An 18,554-nucleotide genomic window follows, 5' to 3' on the forward strand; every position below is an offset into this window, starting at 1 on the left:
ATGTGACACAAAAATATGGTTAGTATTATCATTAAGGAAATGATGATGGAGCTTCAGATGAGGGAAAAAAAACCCATTAGCACAGCTGTCAGTAGGTTTGACACGGGGGGCTCAGGCATGGTGCTGGACCGGGGGTGTCGCGGGAGCTGGCCGATATCTCCTCTTATTTCATGGCGCGTGTCTGTCTTGTTGTCACGGATTGTCTGATAGGGAGACAGTGATTGATCCCCACACTTCACCACCATTACAAAATGAAATGTTGCCAAGCTTGTTTGCATCTGTCTTTACTAAACCTGTCTTTTTTTATTCTCACCTGTGCATAAAATGAAGGATTACAAACATTACACAAGGTGATTAACATGCTGCTCCATTGCAAATTATTTATGACACTAATCATCAGTTCAAATAATGCTCATTAAGAAAGTTAGTCATGTGTGTGTCCTCCCCACTCCCTCCCTCCCTGCCTCCTCCCGGGCCTAATTGAAGAGGGTTGACCTCTTGACCCCCAGTTAAATTGAGTTGTAGTCCCTGCGGCGAGCGTCTCCTTCGCGGTCAGTCAGGGGCGGATTACACAAGCATTGTGCTCGCCACCGTATCGTCCATGCTGCTTGTAACCAAGCGGATGAGTCACGCATATCCAGGAACACACACTCGGGGCGACACACACACACACACATATCGAAAAGCCGAGAATCTTTGTGTGTTATGCTGCAAAAGCTCGTCATGTCATTTGTTTCACAAGAACGCCAAGACGAGCTGATCAATCCGCTTTGTGCGCGTTTGTCAGGTTGCGTCTTGTCTTGTGCGACAATTAATTCATCCTTAAAAAGGAACCGTCCTGTCTGGGGGATTGTCACTCACAGTATAATGACAGTTACTCTACATTCATTCCTGTGTGTGGCCGCTGTGTTAATTAGTGGCCTTTAATGCTGCAACACTTGTGGGATTATGTTTTTTTTTTTTTTTTGAGCTTTCAAAATCAAAAGAGCAGTAACGAAGCGGTCCCGTGTGTGTTTGGTGTTGTATCAACAAAAGCTAGCCGCGCCGTTTTTTTTTTCTCTACAGTTTGGCGTCAGCTGAGTGATACACTGTACCTCGTCAAACATTAATTAACTGATAGCAGTGATGCTGTAGCCGCACCGTGGGATGACGTGTTTCGCGCTTCAAGTCATTATGAGATAAGCTTTGGAACATGTTAATTAAAACTGCCCACTTGTATTTGTGTTAGATGTTCAGGTGTGCTTACAGCAAACATTATACGAGCATTTCACATCAGGATGGTACCTCTAAGGTAGAACACAATCCAAAAGATGCTGGTTGACCCCCATCCCAGGGTCAACATATTGTACAAGGGTAAAAATAAGTTCACTGTTGTCAATGACATCAGTCCAAAACAACAGCTTTGTAATGCAGATGTGTTTCATGCATCTCGTTTAAGTAACTGTCACACAAGTGTAAGAAGGAAATTGACCTCTGTAAAATAAAAAAAAATACAAAAACAGCCCGAGTTTGATAGCAAGTAATGATGCCTATGTATGACTTTTACTGTTTTTAAATGTGAGTCCGCATTTTTTATGCTTAACTGTTGTGAAATCTGTGGGTTGCTAATTTTTGGTGTAGCAACCGTGTTATGGTACTTAAAGGTTGGAGCTCGACAGGTTGGTTGACTGACGGTTGTCTTTTTCCTCTCATAATGGGAATGGAATGGGAAAGATACAAACTTTCCAAACAACGTCTTTTTGTGCCACTATAAGGGCACTCTCGCACTAGTCAATCAGTGCCTCATATAACTGATGTGATTGCTCCCCCCGCCAGTTATTAACTCATTCAATCCCAGCCATTTTTCAGAATTCAACCCTTTCAGTAGCGGCCGTTTTAGACGATATTGACTGATTTTTCAAGGCACATAAAATATTGTGTTCTGTGGCTATGTAAACATGGAAACCTACCAAAAGAAAGATTAGATACTCATCTTTCACCAGAAAAAAAAATAGTTTCTACCTTTTTCCATTCTTTAGTAATCAGCAGTAGAACATGGGAAAATATCAGTTCCCAACAAAAAAAAAGAGAGAAAAACAGCGTTTTGGAAAAAGATTATTTTCAAGCATAACTTTCACGCAGACATAATTTTTTTGCTTTTGTGAAAGCTCAAATATCTGAACAACTGCACCACAACATAAACAACACAAAAAAGGGTTGTTTTACATCAACATAACAATTTCTTTGCCACTATAACACCATGAGCTATTTACAATTTTTGCATTTGGAACCAAACTGCACACACACAGTTTGTGCGTGTGTGCCTGTGTGTTTGCCCGTGTGTGTGTGTGCATGCGTTAAAGTTTCCGTACAATGCGTCTGCACGCTACACTCCTCATGCTCTTCCGTGTGCTCCTTGCTGTCGAGTGTGTGAATACATGCAAAAGATCCATGCTGAGCTCATATCAAATGCACTTCTGCGACATTGCGACCGTTTTTATGGCTTAAAACTGCATTGACAGTGACTTCTGCAGCGACTAGTGTACAGTTGCGTCATCACCGCTTTTTGCCTCTTGCGCAAAAAAATGTAAAAGACGTATAAATACGTCCTTGGAAGCGAGCGTTCACGTTTAAAAAAAACTTTAAATATGCCTTTGGTATTGAATAAGTTAATAACAGCTACCTTGCACAAAAGAAAATGACTAAAATAAGCCACGGAGTCAGGAACGTTTCAGTAAGATTGCATTGTATAATGAAGTCAAGTACTCGTGCCGAAGCCTGGTTGCTGCCGAGCGGTGTGAGGGAAAGCCATTGATGGACAAGGGTAGGGGAAGTCTTGCATTGTTGTCACAACTGGCATCTTTGTTGGATCCAATGGAGGGTGATGTGATCGGTATGATGTGACGCTATTTACTGTATGCAGCTTACATATCGCTATCATGTGTACTCGCCTCTCAGTGGAAACACAAGCCAGATTTACGGTTCCGGACTGTGCCATGATGAACTGAACTTTATAGAGCAGAATTTGCAGTCTTTCAGAAGTTTTCATGTTTACAGCGGGCGACAAATCATCCCCCAAATCTTAACTTCTTCATAAGTTAGCATTTTCTGCCTGAACTCCCTCATCTCACCAACAGGGATGGTAATCAAAACAAAAAAAGAGAAAAAGCAAAAACCCTGCCACCGATCTCTGATAGACCCGCGGGGGATTTATTAGCACGCCCCATCCCTGGTCCATTTAAACGATGTCAGACGCCAAGGCGCTCAACGGTGCTAGAGAAACTCATTAAACTCTCAGGGCGTCAGTCACCGAGGCCCGCTCCAGCAGGACCGCCATAGCTGATGCAGTCTTCTGCGGTGTCTCTGAGGGATGTCCCTCCATGGTGTCCAACTCTGTCTTCTTCCATTAAATGATGTCACAAATTAATTGCCAAACCCCTGATTTGTTTGGCATATGCAGTGCTCATGTCATCACAAATATTTCCAATAGTATGAGAGATTATTGGCTTTTCTATTTTAAACCAAAATCCTGTAGGTGACTAGTATGGTACGATGAGAAAAAGTTGGAATATAACTGTTAACTTTAGGGACGCTCCGATCAGGGTTTTTATGATGCCGATTTCGATAACGATGAGTGAAATCAGCCGATATCGATACCGATCATATGAATGATTAAAAAAAATAAATCAATACAAAGGGGTCCGGGTAATGTGATTTTTTTTTTTTCCCAGAATTCCTGACTGTACCCATGCTATCGGCTATATGATCTGCAAATGAACCATTAAATCACCTTAATTTAGACAAAAACATATTCGCTTTTATGATATGTTTTTTTCAAGCGAACATATATCACTCGTGAAACTTAGAGAGGTTGTGACTCCTTTAAGGAAACTTTGGACCTGAGAGTCCATTGTCTGATGGTGATCTACCAGGACTTCCAGGTAGCACATAGCTGGGCTCCAAGTAAGAGCGCAGTCGGCGGCACCCGGTGTCCTCCACCACCGAGAGGGGCTGGTCATCTAGTCCGATGAGTTGGATAGTTTTTTGTGTTATTTGCTTAGCCTCCTGACTGTCACTCTTATGTGGGCGAGTTGACTATGTTAGCTGCCGCTTGATGAGCTGTTGCTGCGCCGTGAGTCTGGAAACCTCACCATACTCCGTCAAGTGTTTGTTCTTCAAATGCCGTAAATTAATGTGCTGCCCCCGGTGAGATATTTTTCATGGCATGTGCTGCACGGTGCAAATTTCCACATGTTTGGAGCGTCACGCCTGCGCAGTGTGAAGGAAAGGGGGAGGGGACGCTACCCAAGAAAATAGCGCAAGACACTACACTGCACACAGGGATTGTTACAGGCTGCAGATCGCAATAGTACAACCCACTGGTGATCGGCTTTTGTGGTCGGCTTTGAAAGGCATTTGTTACGTTCTGGTTGGTCTGGAGCTGTAGGAAGCTTAACCGCCGGTGTGCAGAGATGAGGCGTTTGGCGTGCAAACAAAAATGTCTTTAATTGTACAGGTGCAGGGATAAACAAAAAGCGACAGAGGAAAAGCTCTGTGACAAAAGGTGCAGATAGTCCAGATAGTAGTGGATAGTTCACGTGACAGCACTAACTACGAGACGAGGAACGTGAGTCGCAATGGCAATGAACCAGCGCCGCACGTACGACGGCCATTTAACCACCGCAAATGACAATTGGCCGCAGCTGTCCGGCCACCAAGCGTGAAGTGGCTGTCTCCGCCACTATGTAGGAAGTACAGCTCTCCAAAATAAAGGCGCAGGACAGGAAGAACTTGCCCCTGTCCAGCGAAACCTAACAGTATTTATCGACATATGCCAATCACATGCTTTTCCACGGAAATCGGCTGATACTGATCGGTGGCTGATCGGTCGGAGAATCTCTAATTAATTTCCTAAAAATGGTAATCTTTCCAGAAAAAATTGTTGTATTACGAGTAAAAAGTTGCTGTATTACAAAAAAAAAAGTTATGTTATGAGAAATTGTAATAATATAATGAAAAAAGAAGTTGTAATAGTTGCCATACTTATAATGTTATGTAAAATTTGTAATAATACAAGAAAAAAGTTATAATAACTTGAGTTACTTGTAATACTATGAGAAAAAAATTGTCACGTTATGGGAAAACATTTGCTAATATTACAAGGAAAAAGTCAAAAGATAAAAGTCTCAGTGTTGCAAGAAATTGTCTGACTATTACAACAGACATAATGTTACTAGTAACGTCTATATTAGGACTAAAAGATGTACTAATGTTTTGAGAAAAAGCTGTAATACTGCAGAAAAGAAGTCGTACTATTTTAAGAGAACACAGCAAGAAAAAAGAATGCACAGTGATACGTGTGAAGTCAGATTTTTACTTGACAAAGGTCATATTATGAAAAGTCAATATTATGAAACGTCATAATATTTTGACTTTTTTTCTCAGAAGTATTAGTCGTAATGCTGTAAGGAAAAAGTTATGTCTGACAAAAAAATGTAGTATTACAAGGCATACATTGTAATAATATGAATATGATTTTATATGAATAATATAACAAAACAATTCAAACTTTATCCTCATAATGTCACATCATCCTTGTAATATTACCACTTCCTCGTAGTAATATATACGTAAATTTGTATTTTCGTGTACGATTGTTTGTCTTTATTTACTTACTGGTTTATTTGACAGGGACAGTGTACATTAAATAGCATTGCTGCAAATGCACCAGAATTAGCCAAAAGACAATTTTTCATCTGTTTCATCTGTCCCTGGATGTATGTTAAAAATTGTCTCCCTAAAACAACAGTAAAAGGATTATTAAAAAGAACAATGCAAATATAAAAGATTGTCGTAGTATATGTGTTATTATATAAAAACAATTATATATATATACTGTATATATACACACATCTAATTAGACAATTATTAAGGCCCTAATGCTCTGTCCGAGTATGAGGCCTGACAGTCATAGAAAACTAAAAATAAAAAAAGAGCTCGACACTTTTCACTTCATTTTTCACCAAGGTTTGACTCCCTACTTGCCTCTGACTTGCACCCCCCCGAGGGAAAGGTTTTAGTCACCATAGGGTCCTGCCTTAATTATGCGAAGTACAGGAAATTTTGTGCAGTTTGAAAAGTGTGTTGGTTCCTGCGTCGGCAGTCAATGCTGCACTCCCCTACTGGGAGGTCCTGTCACACTGCCTTTTTTCCCCCTTTCCTCCATGTCCGGGAAAATGAAAGGCTCGAAAATACATAATGGAGAATGCAATTCGACTTCATGGGTGGAACGCAGAGGCGTAAGAATCCCTCAGCGAGACCCTCATTTTACATGGAACAGGTGGGAGACTCTTTTGTTCTCTTCCCGCTGTTAAAATCCATTTCATTTCTTGTACTTGACACGCTGCTTGGAACCCCTCTCCGGCTTCATAAAGGCTCCGACGTGAAAGGTTTCCTACCGTTTTACTAAACACAAGTCGTGTCTTCTCGAGGTCGCCGCTGTTGTCAAAAAATCCAAAGTGGTGGAGTTGCTATGCGTCTAATGAGGGCTGATCAAGCTGTCACTATTTTGTCAGCCTCTGGAATAAAGAGAAAACCACTTCACTGTAAGATGGGATTTAAAGTCTGCATTTCTATAATCTTTTTGCTCGCCGTCTGAGCCAACCAAAGGACTCATCAAGGTGTTTTTGGACATTCCACCAGAAACGTCAATAATTCATCAGGCCTTACTCGGTCTAATATGTTATTTACGCGGGTGGCTGTTTGCCTTGTTGCCAAAAACATATGAAAGGCTTGTGTGGGTTCCCAAATCCTAGAAGCGGCTGAAGTCTCCTGCCTTTTTTTTCATATCCCAAAAAAGAGGGAAATCTCAATGTGTTGAACGTGTTTTTCCACTATTAACTGTATCTTTCCCTCTCCCCGTCCTCTCTCTTTTTCTGTTTCTGGCAGTAGAAGACAATGTGACAGCAGAGGAGCAGAAGCACAGTCCCGGGCAGACTGCCATTCCGAGCGGTAATGCTCCATTTCGTATTTCATCATTTTCGTCTGGAAAGGGGATCATGTGTCTCTACGTGTGTGTGTTGGGTTCACAGGGATAATGCGTTTCCTGTTTTTGAGGTTTTCATTGAGTAAACGTGAGAAGAATTTGAGCGTGTACGCATGCATTCAGGTGTCTTTGTTACTTTATGCACAGCGCTCCTCCAGGAACAGAGCGGTAATTCAGGTCATGCTACCAGAACACCCCCCCCCCCCATGTATGCACCCTGATGCACTACACTGTATATTTTCATTTCATTTGTCTCCGCTAAAGGTTAAGTCTCAGGCGTAGTTATTTTAAACCTGATATGGATGGTTTGGACCTTCGAGTTAGCCACCTTGGTCCGGTGGCCTTTTTTTAGCACTCCTGTGCAACATGTTGATGCTTTCTCATTCTTCAGCATTTAAGGGCGAAAATTTCAAGCAAGGTAAGGAGCAAGGAAAAATTGTCCTGGGTGGGCGGCGGGTGTGGCGGATGGGGTTGCTCCACAGCTCCCCAGCTCCCCCTACATTGATAAAATGGCACTGTTGACAATACAACTTGACAACATGACACCCCCACAAATTCCCCACAGAGAGAACGACCCTTTACTTTGCATACTGGTCTGTTGAGATTAACAGATTAACAGTGCCTCTGCTGGTCACATCCAAGTAGTGCACTCAATTTTTCCTCCAGTGCTTCAAGATGCGGTTAATCAATTCCACACAATTTCTAGCAGAAGTTTTGATTTCTTACTATGACCGTCCCGAATAGAAAATACGAGGTTTTAGACAACCATCATGTATCCTCTTTTAACGTCTCCTTGATGCTGTTTTCTTTAATCAGAAAAGATAATACAGTACATGTCAGTCATTGGGGGGAAAAAAAGAAAAACAATAATTTTGTCTGCCCGCTGTACTAATTGCTATTGATATTTTAGAGAGAGACAGTTTCTGGTCCACTTTAAAAGAAACAAGAACTGGGCTTAAGGAGGCAGGCTAGTCGTCCTCCTGTGCCTGATTACAAGGACCTCCCCTATCCACCAACGCTGCTACCTCCAAAGCGAGAGGGAAGGAGAAAGGCCACCGCGTGATCGATGTCTGCCTGCAGAGAAATCAGGAGGGCGCACAAATTAATTTCTCACTTTCCTCATTTGACTTTTGATTTGTTTCTCTCTAGCCCACCCCTCTCGCTCTCTCTCCGTCTCTTGCGGTGCAGCTTGACTGATGGTCAATGCAAAGAGAGCTTGTTTGTCACTAATGTGAGATCCTAGCAACTACTGTCCAAATGCTCTTTATAGCTGTGTTTCTTTATGATGGATACAACCACAATATCTGTTCCAAGGCCTAGCAAATTTTAGGCTTAAAAAGACTTGGATGTATAACCTAGCTTGTAAGACATTGCTCCTCTTGCCAGTTGTTAATGGCAAACGCCACTTGCATGATAAAGATGAAAAGACAGACTTAAAATAATGCAGAATGTCAAAGTCCGCAGTATGTTTGCTCATACGCACGTGCAGGGTATGATATGACACTGCCTCCAGCTATTGATAACTGCCAGCTTGCATGTACATAAGTAGAAGGACTAGTCATAATTCACAAAGTCAAAATCCACTGTACATGAACACATGGATGCACTATATGCATCTCCTATAATGCGATTGCTCCTCTCACCAGTTAGTAATGCCACCTTGCATCTCGCATGTTAGAAAGCAAAGAAAGACGCGGGGGAGGGGGGAGTTCACAGTCCACAGTACACTCGGTCATGCAGGAGCACACGCACTACACAGGTGTGTCATTTAATTAACATGATCACTCCACCCACCATAGTTATTAATGATAACCACCACCTTCATAATAGAAATGAATAGAAAGACTTAACTCTGACGCTCTGTCACACACGAGCATGCGTGCAACGTAAATATGTCATAATTAATGTGATTGCTTCTCCTGCCAGTTATCAATGACAACCACCACCTTGCATAATAGAAATAAACAAAGACTCCATAAAATCTTCAAAATGAGGTAAGTAATACAGAGTTGTATAATGAAGCAATGGCCCACGTAAGCTGGGAACCAGTGGGGAGGATTGCGTCCAAGTCCGCGACGCTTGAAATGACCCAGTGTGAGTGCACCCTCCATGTGGTCTCCCGGCCCAAGCTTCCTGTGTCTCATTCATGTTTGATAGGAAGCTGAGGCAAATGCTAACAAAAGAGGCCCCCTCTCAGTCAGACAGTATTATATATGTTGTACACAGAGAGCGAGAGAGAGAGAGAAAACGATGATATATGTGAGATTTAATGAGGCGGCGTGCTTTTCGTTACCCCAAGTGTGGCGTGCAAGGCTTAAGATGTGCAGCTTGGCATTAGCACACCGCTGCTTGTGTGTAATTACAACCACATGCTCGCCACTTTTTCTTACTTTTTATGCATACATCCCTTTTACTTCTAGCTGCTTATTCTGGCTAAGTCACATTTTTTATTTCTAATGTGGCTTGTCATCCTAGTGGCGAGGTTTGCGGCGTGAAGAGATGTCTTTTTTTGGGGGGTGGTGGCTGCCCTCGGTTCAATGTACAGCAGACTCTCGCTAGTCTCCTCCACTTCTGAAACTCATAGTCTCGATTATTCATTTCCTGTTTGATGTTGTACTGCACTAATGGCGTGGCAAGGCACTCCCTGTACGAGCCAGTCAGACAGGCAGAGAGAGAGAGAGAGAGAACGAAAGGCGGCGTTCAAATGTTGTTTCTCATTCAACTGCTTTGATTTCCGCTCTTCTGCTCTTCCTTTGCTGCACATTTTTTGTTGCAAGTAGTAGACAATGCCCCGCTCCTCTGTTGTTCCTGTACTATTCTTACTCTTACTCTTACTCTTTTCATCCTGCTCGTCATTGTAGCATTTTCAAACATACACTGCCTTTTATTGCATTTTAAGCTTGAATAGGAGAATTAAGCTCACCGGACGCAACACTGAAATCCTTGCTCACTTGTGACACTGTTATGTTATAACTTTATTTTAATTGTTGTTCTTATTTTTGCACATCATTAGGAACGCATGCACTAATGACAGCCAATACAAGAGCTGCATCAAAAATTCTGTCTTTACAAAGATAATTTTGACATGGTATTCATTTAACCATATGTTTATTATGGTGGTTGTAGTTGGCATTGTACGCAGAGCATTAATTCCTAATATTTTTGCTCTCATGTAGCTAAGGTAACCAAAAATATCACAGTGATGTCTGGAAAATGTACCAAAACTTTCCATGGTGAGATTAGCAAAAAAATGTTAAAATTGCACACTTCATCAATGAATGAGAATTATTTAGTTCTTTCATTTGCATTTGCATTTGTCATTTGCATTGTATTCCTTATTATTAAAATGAGATTCTATTTTTTCAATTCAATTTTGTTATTTTAATCATTACTTTAGCAAGATTATTTATTTTCAGGAACATTTAAGTTCCTTGTTATATGCTAACCTGAGATGAAACAAATTGCTAATTCCCTTTAAAATGTTCACATGCCTTCACTGATTCCCATTACATTTTACTGGAAAAATTTGGGGTCAATGTCGAGCAATATTGCAGAAACCTTCCATGGAAAGTTAAGCTGCTTGGGCAGTTTTCATTTTTTCATTTATTCATCAGTTCATTAATTTGATAATAAATGGTGACTACAGTAAACGTGCAGTAGCAGTTTGTTTTCTAAAAAGGCTTAAAAAAAAAACGTCTTTCAAGTCATCTTTGTTATAGGTGACAAAGTGTATTATTAATTATTAGTATCAATATTTCATCTTTTACTTGTTACATTACAACTTTTTACTCTTTTTTTTCCATTTTTGCTGATTTTTTTTTTTTTATATTTGTGATTTAGTACTGCACTGTGGCTGAGTGGTTAGCATGTTGGCCACACAGTCAGGAGATCGGGAAGACCTGGGTTTGAATCTCCTCTTGGGCATTTCTGTGTAGAGTTTGCATGTTCTCCCTGTGCGTGCGTGGGTTTTCTCCGGGTACTCCGGTTTCCTCCCACATTCCAAAAACATGCATGTTATGTTGATTGGCGACTCTAAGTTGTCCATAAGTATGAATGTGAATATGAATGGTTGTTTGTCTATATGTGCCCTGCGATTGGCTGGCGACCAGTCCAGTAACCCGCTTCTCGCCCAAAGTCAGCTGGGATAGGCTCCAGCATACCCCGCAACCCTAATGAGGATAAGCGGCATAGAAAATGGATGGATGGATAGTACTGCACTGTCTCACACTAATATCTTGTGTTGCTAACATTTTGGTTGTGTTATGTAGCTACATGGAAGTCAAAATATTAGAAACAGCTGTGTCCTGTATGATGTAGGTTGTAATAATATACACCGTTGCAAACCACAACCACAGTAATAAACATATTGTTAAACGAATACCTCATCAAGCATAAGGCAGAATTTGGTTTGATTTGTTTTCATTTTGATCAACTCAGAGGAAGCTACATATGGCGTTTGAAAGCGTGACTCATACGCATACATATGTGCGAGGGCTGGGCTGCTTCACCCAAGTTTTCGATATTTAAATAATGAGGTTCAGGCAAGCGTGTGAAGGTTATTCAATCTTAATGTCTTCCTATTTCTGACAGCCCCCCCCCCCACTCTGATAAAGGAGCGCGTTCACCTTTGATCAGGCCTGCCGACATGTGTCGACAGAAGCTGTTCGCTGGTTAAAATAAATTCTTAATTTGAACTTGGGGTGGTGGGGTGTCGGGGGGTGGTGGCATCATAGGATCATGATCTCTGGGAAGTGATGGGGAAATGAGGAGGCGCTTGAGCAGGTAATTATGTTTTCCAACGTGTGCACAAAGGCTTGAAAGACCTTATGGAGCTTTGCTTTGTGGAGACCTCTGTGAGTTGATTCATGTTGTGTTTTGAGGCATCATTTGAATGAGACATGACATGTTGCGCTCTCTGTTAGCCGGTGAGCTAGCCATTAGCCGCTATCAACTGCCATTTGACTATGTTCACTTGATCAACTATGTGAACAATTAGCTGTAAATTAAAAAAATATTATCATGACTCTCTGAATGTTTTGAACATGCTAACTGAACAGAATAATGCAGATGGATAGCATAGGTAGCTCAACTAGGTGAGAGAATGAACAGTGCCTCCGCTGGTTGCGGCTAAGTAGTGCACTCCATTTTACTTCAAAACACAGGTCATGCACAAAAATTATTATTATAAAAAGTATATTTTTAAAAATTCTTCACTACTGCAGTGATTTTCTTAATATTGTCACACTCTCCCCCCCTTTTTCTTCACCACCTGTCTCCGTGTGGGCCAGCCACCGTGGGTGGCAGGAGCTGGGCGGAGGGAGGTTGGTTGTGTGGGCGCCCCCCTGCTAGGGACCACAGGTCCCTTGTGGAGCTAATGGAGCGCAGAGGAGAATATCAGTTAAAGCCTTATAAATATTTAAGAGCAGAAATATTCAATAATATGAGGTGGGAGGGGGAGTCCAGGGGAGTCTTCAGCAGAGCAGTAAGATGAAAGTTGTGGCGTGATAAATGTCACCAGATGCCAAAATGGTGTCTCTATGATGGATAGGCACAAGACTAGGACATTTTTGTGAGAGTTTAACTCATTCATTTGGCGCAATGGGGTGCACTACTTGGCTGCAACCAGCAGAGGCGCTGTCGGGCTACATCCATGCAATGCTTACTCCTCAGTACAACCCTTGCATAGACACAGGAGTGAAGAACATTCAGGTTAGTCAAATACCCATCTTAACTCACTGTAAATAATAAAATATCATCTTAATCCTATTCCCTTTGTCATTAATAATTTCTCAGTCGGAGAGACGACCGTCTTACTTTGACCTTATCAGAATATGGATCAGCAGTCAATATGGCTTCCCTCTCGTCCTTATCATCTCCAACAACAGCTGATTGACAAAATTAAGTAGGCAGGATGATATAAAACTCTCCCTATAATATAAAGCCACGCATCTTATATGGTCCGTGCATGTGATTGCACATGCTGTTATTGATCTGCTGTCCAGTCTTGCAGAGGCTGCAAGGAGATGTCCTGATCTGATAGATTACTGCATAAGGCCCACGGGCGCTGGAACCTCCAAGTATTGACGTGGCTCTTTAATCCCAGGGTTGGACGTGACCTTGCAGTGTCAAGTATATACTCCCAACACCCTCCCACTTGTCCTCACCCGCCATGTTGTTGCACTTTACAGTTTTTTTTTCTATTTGCTAACACACTAAAATGACTTGTTTGGCACAATTACTTAAAGTGACACAAAGAGAGCAAAACTTTTTCTCAAGTCTCCAAAATTGTACACACATTTTCTGCTTTACACGCATTTTGAAATTTACAATGGCACTGTTTAAATGCACTGAACACAATTCTCTGCATAAGACACAACAATCTGACATAAAGTTGCATGTTTTCCATGTCAAAACACTGCCATTAAAAATTGCAATACATGAGCTAGTTGGCCAATATACAGTGGTGTGAAAAAGTGTTTTCCCCCTTCTTGATTTCTTATGTTTTTTGCATGTTTGTCACACTTAAATGTTTCAGATCATCAAACTAATTTAAATATTAGTCAATGACAACACAACTGAACACAAAATACAGTATTTAAATGAACCTTTTTATTATTAAGGGAGAAAAAAATCCAAACCTACATGGCCCTGTGTGAAAAAGTGATTGCCCTTAAACCTAATAACTGGTTGGGCCATCCTTAGCAGCAACAACTGCAATCAAGTGTTTGTGATAACTTGCAATGGGTCTCTTACTGTGGAGGAATTTTGGCCCACTCATCTTTGCAGAATTGCTGTAATTCAGACACATTGTAGGGTTTTCCAGCATGAACCGCCTTTTTAAGGTCATGCAACAGCATCTCAGTAGGATTCAGGTCAGGACTTTGACTAGGCCACTCCAAAGTCTTCATTTTGTTTTTCTTCAGCCATTCAGATGTAGACTTGCTAGTGTGTTTTGGATCATTGGTCGGGCATTCTCTTTCAGGAGTTTTTGGTAGACAGTAGAATTCATGGTTCCATTTGTCACTGCAAGTCTTCCTGAAGCAGAAAAACAGCCCCAGACCATTACACTACCACCATCATATTTTACTGTTGGTATCACAGATCACATCAATGCGGTGGACACCAATATCAAATTTACTCGCGAGGACACTAAAGAAAACCAACTAGCCATCTTAGACTGCAAGGTAATTATAGGAAAGGACAGACAGCTACTTACAGAGGTCTTTAGAAAGGCCACACACACTGACCAATACCTGCTTTTTGAATCAAACCATCCACTACAACATAAACTAGGGGTTATTAGGACCCTCCAACATAGAGCGGAACAAATACCAACTAGTGCTGAGGGAAAGAAAAAGGAGACACAACATGTCCAGAGAGCGCTCTCAACCTGTGGGTACCCACGGTGGGCTTTTAACAAATGTCAAAAGAAGAGAGTAGGGAAAGAAACCCAAAAGCCCACAGAAGCAAAAAGGAGAGGAGTGGTAGTCCCTTATATAGCGGGGGTCTCTGAAAAACTCCAGAGGATCTTATGGCAACACAAAATTCCTACCTATTTCAAACCAGTAAATACCCTGAGACAAAAATTAGTGCATCCTAAAGACAAGGCTCCAAACCAGAAACAGAGCAATGTGGTCTATTCCATCCACTGTAAAGATGAGGAATGCAAAGAGCACTACATTGGGGAAACTAAGCAAATGCTCCAAAAAAGGCTTTATCAACATCGCAGGGACAATGCTAGTGGTCCTCAATCAGCAGTACATCTACACCTGAAAGCTACCAATCACTCTTTTCAGGACAGCGAGGTAAAGATTTTGGCCAAAGAAAACAGATGGTTTGAAAGAGGAGTAAAGGAAGCTATTTTTGTCAAACAACAGAACCCATCATTGAATCGGAATGGTGGTTTGAGGTTCAATTTGGACCCTGTGTTCAGCAGGTTACTGAGACCAAAACCCACAGCTCTTAGTCTTGCAAATGAGGTGAAGGCAGGGCCGAGCCAGAACAATAGATGCTAACAAGCCAGTATCAGAGTCGTTCATACCCAATTCAGGGAGCGACACTTCCCTTTTATCGTAGGTGTGAATAACAGGATAGGATTATACCACTGTAAAGATGAGGAATGCAGGCTTAGTGTAACGAACCAATAGGAGGAGGGTGTTGGCACACCAATTCCGCCCACTCTTACTGTATTTAAGGCCTAAGCTACCAGCACTTATTAGTTTGCTGACGAAGCTCTTCGGATGAGGAGCGAAACGTCCGACACCTTCTACACAGAAGTACAGATGACGTCTCAAGAAGCCTTTTCCTCGTTGGTATGATGTTCTTTTTCTGAAATGTGGCATTACTTTTATACTAAATGTAATGGGACACACACCTGCCAAAAAGTCTAGTCAGATCGCAGAGTATTTTCCCAAAGGTTTTGGGGATCATCAAGATGTTTTCTGGCAAAATTGAGACGAGCCGTAATGTTCTTTTTGTTCAGCAGTGGTTTTCGTCTTGGAACGCAGCCATGCAGGCCATTTTTGCCCAGTGTCTTTCTTATGGTGGAGTCATGAACACTGACCTTAACTGAGGCAAGTGAGGCCTGCAGTTCTTTGGATGTTGTTGTGGGGTCTTTTGTGACCTCTTGGATGAGTCATTGCTGCGCTCTTGGGGTAACTTTGGTTGGCCACTCCTGGGAAGGTTCACCACTGTTCCATGTTTTCGCCATTTGTGGAAAATGGCTCTCACTGTGGTTCGCTGGAGTCCCAAAGCTTTAGAAGTGGCTTTATAACCTTTTCCAGACTGATAGGTCTCAATTAATCTTAGTTATGTGTTAACGGGGGGGGGGGGAAATCACTTTTGCACATCAGGTCATGTAGGTTTAAATTTTTTTCCCTCCCTTAATAATACAAAGTTTAATTTAAAAACTGCATATTGCCTTCGATTGTGTTGTCATCGACTAATATTTAAATTTGTTTGATGATTCGAAACATTTAAGTGTGACAAACCTGCAACAAAAATGAAATCAGAAAGGGGGCAAACACTTTTTCACACCACTGGATGTACCATCCGGCCAAACACCTCAATGCTTTATTGTTAACACTTCAATCAGAAAGTAAGCACGATGAAAAGACCACAGGTGGAAGAGGCCTGTGATGAGATTGATGTGGGTGCGATATTTCCTGTGATGTGGATGAGGCCTTGTGGTCAAACCAGGCTGTGTGGCAAGATGCTGTCCAATTATTTTTCTTGCCATTTTTTCTTTATATATTCTCTGCAATTTTCTTTTTCCGTTTACTGCTTTTTGTGAGCATATTTTAGTTCACGACAATGTAAATGTATCTGCTTTGCAAATCTTGCACTTGTTTGGTGGAGAAAAAAACGTTTCTAAAGCATGTGTGTGTATCTGCAAATATATCTGTGCATGTAAACAATCTGAGGAATTTTCTGCAATTGGAACTATTTTAGTATTATGAGATGAGAGTGCTTTTCATTATGCACATCAGTGTGTTTTTCGTTAGGCAAAATCTGGTAATATGAAAGAAGTGTGTGCTGTGTCTGCACAAGTTTGATTTTGATGGGGCATTTGTTCCATAGAACAATGGCATGAATGGAGTGAGCCCTTTTCTTAGTCATACGGTCTCTTTGTCTCGGTGGGTCGAGGCGGGGCTGGTAGCATGCACAGAGTGCAGAAGAGTGTAACCTTGTGAGGAGCAATACAAGGTAATGTAATTAAAAAAGTAGATTGCAATTGTCATATTTTTTTTTCATTGTACTTTTCTGAAAAGCAATGTTAAAATATTTTCTCATTGAACTTTGTAGGTACCAAGAAAGAAACCATTACATTTTGGTGAGGAATTGGATAGAGGTGCGGATACAGGTGTTCGTTTTTGCCATTTCATGCTTGTGGCATCAATGGAACTGTCCACCCCTCAAAATTAAAACCAGCAATTTCCTGCTGAAGCTTTCCATGACATTTTCTCTGAACCTGCTGACGACAAACCTGAGAAAGGAGTCGAAAATTTAAAGTTGAGGTGCACTAGACAAAACACGCAGTGTTTGCAGTATTTTATCATTATTATACCTATTATACCATTATTATACGGTAGTCTAGTGGTTAGCACGTTGGCCGATTCGATTCTCCCCTGGGCATTTCTGTGTGGAGTTTGCATGTTGTCCCCGTGCGTGCGTGGGTTTTCTCCGGGTACTCCGGCTTCCTCCCACATTCCAAAAACATGCAGGTGAGGTTAATTGGCGACTCTAAATTGTCCATAGGTATGAATGTGAGTGTGAATGGTTGTTTGTCTATATGTGTACCCCGCCTGTCGCCCAAAGTCAGCTGGGATAGGCTCCAGCATGCCCCCGCGACCCTAATGAGGAGAAGCGGTATAGAAAATGGATGGATGGATATACCTCAATAATGTAAAAAAATTACAACCATGTAATTTCCATTTCACCTACAACTAACAATTTCAAAATATACATAGAAGAGAAGATCCTCGTAAAGAACTCTGCAGGTTCGGAGAAAGTGCCGTACATATTTCTGTATGTTTTGGGAGCCAAATTTGTGTATTGCACTTAAAAAGGTGGGTTTTGTTTTAAAGGAACTAAAAGTACAAATTTGACCTTCAACTTACAGCTTTAAAATCATGTTGATGCCATCAACTATCTTGTAATAAGGGGAATAGCATCCTTGACATTGCTGTGGCGGCCCTGCATCCCTTGATTTTATAATATTAGTAGACCAGCCAGGACACCTTTCATGTTGGGTTAGTGCTAGCCGGGTGCAAAGTAGTGTAGATGATGATGTTGCCAATAGGTTTATGTACGGTGTACTCTAAAGTAGGGTTGCAGCTAAAGATGATTTTCTTTGTCAATTAACCTGAAGCTTGTTGTTTCGATTAATCGAGTAATCGGTTAGGCCTTAGATGGGCCAAATCAAGATGAACCGAACACAAACACTTAGTAGTTTGGTCTGTAAAGAGTCAAAAATGTCGATCACTGTTTTCCAAAGTCACAGCCGATGTGTGAGGGAATATCTTGTTTTGCCTAAAACACAAAGATAATTGGCCTGCTTTCACGGATGACTAAGGAAATTAAAAAATAATCATATTTGAGAGGCTGAAATCAGAGGATATTTACATTTTTAAATCAAAAAGCAATTACTCAAATGCCAAACAGTTGTTGAGTAATTGGCTAATTCATGAATAATCGATTCATTGATTAATTGGTGCAGCTCTACTCTAAAGCTACAATATGTAATAATTATTAATAGTGATTTTAAAGTCACAGGGAGAATATCTGTTATTGCCTTCACGACCATGGATTATCTATACTATAGTGTCCTGTAATGTTGGTGGACCAACGATGACACCTCTCTCGCTAGCTTTGCTGCAAAGGTTACATACAGACTACTGTATGTATGACATACCGTATATCGTCAATTTTGTCAGGACATTGTCATATTGTCGGAGATATTAATGATTCCAAATGCCACGGGGTAGACTAAATAAAAAAAAAATAAAAAAATGCCTTGATGGACACATGG

At 41.2% G+C, this 18,554-nt stretch overlaps 1 protein-coding gene across 8 annotated transcripts in view; it reads left to right on the top strand.

Annotated features, from left to right (window-relative positions):
* The window catches only part of LOC129177354 (zinc finger protein 521), a 147,916-nt gene that overhangs the window by 3,755 nt on the left and 125,607 nt on the right, over window positions 1–18,554 (top strand). For 6 of the 8 annotated variants that reach the window (XM_054768400.1, XM_054768401.1, XM_054768405.1 and 3 more), the window contains one exon: window positions 6,928–6,990. Coding sequence is in view for 2 of the 8 variants with exons in the window: in XM_054768403.1 (XP_054624378.1) it covers window positions 6,928–6,990 (63 nt within the window). In the remaining 6 variants the exon portion in view is untranslated. Of the gene's footprint in view, window positions 1–6,927; window positions 6,991–18,554 lie in introns of those variants that run through there. The other 2 variants (XM_054768406.1, XM_054768404.1) reach the window with 1 other exon arrangement.

This window comes from Dunckerocampus dactyliophorus, chromosome 2 (assembly GCF_027744805.1).
Source record: "Dunckerocampus dactyliophorus isolate RoL2022-P2 chromosome 2, RoL_Ddac_1.1, whole genome shotgun sequence".
In the NCBI taxonomy this organism is placed as follows: Eukaryota; Metazoa; Chordata; class Actinopteri; order Syngnathiformes; family Syngnathidae; genus Dunckerocampus; species Dunckerocampus dactyliophorus.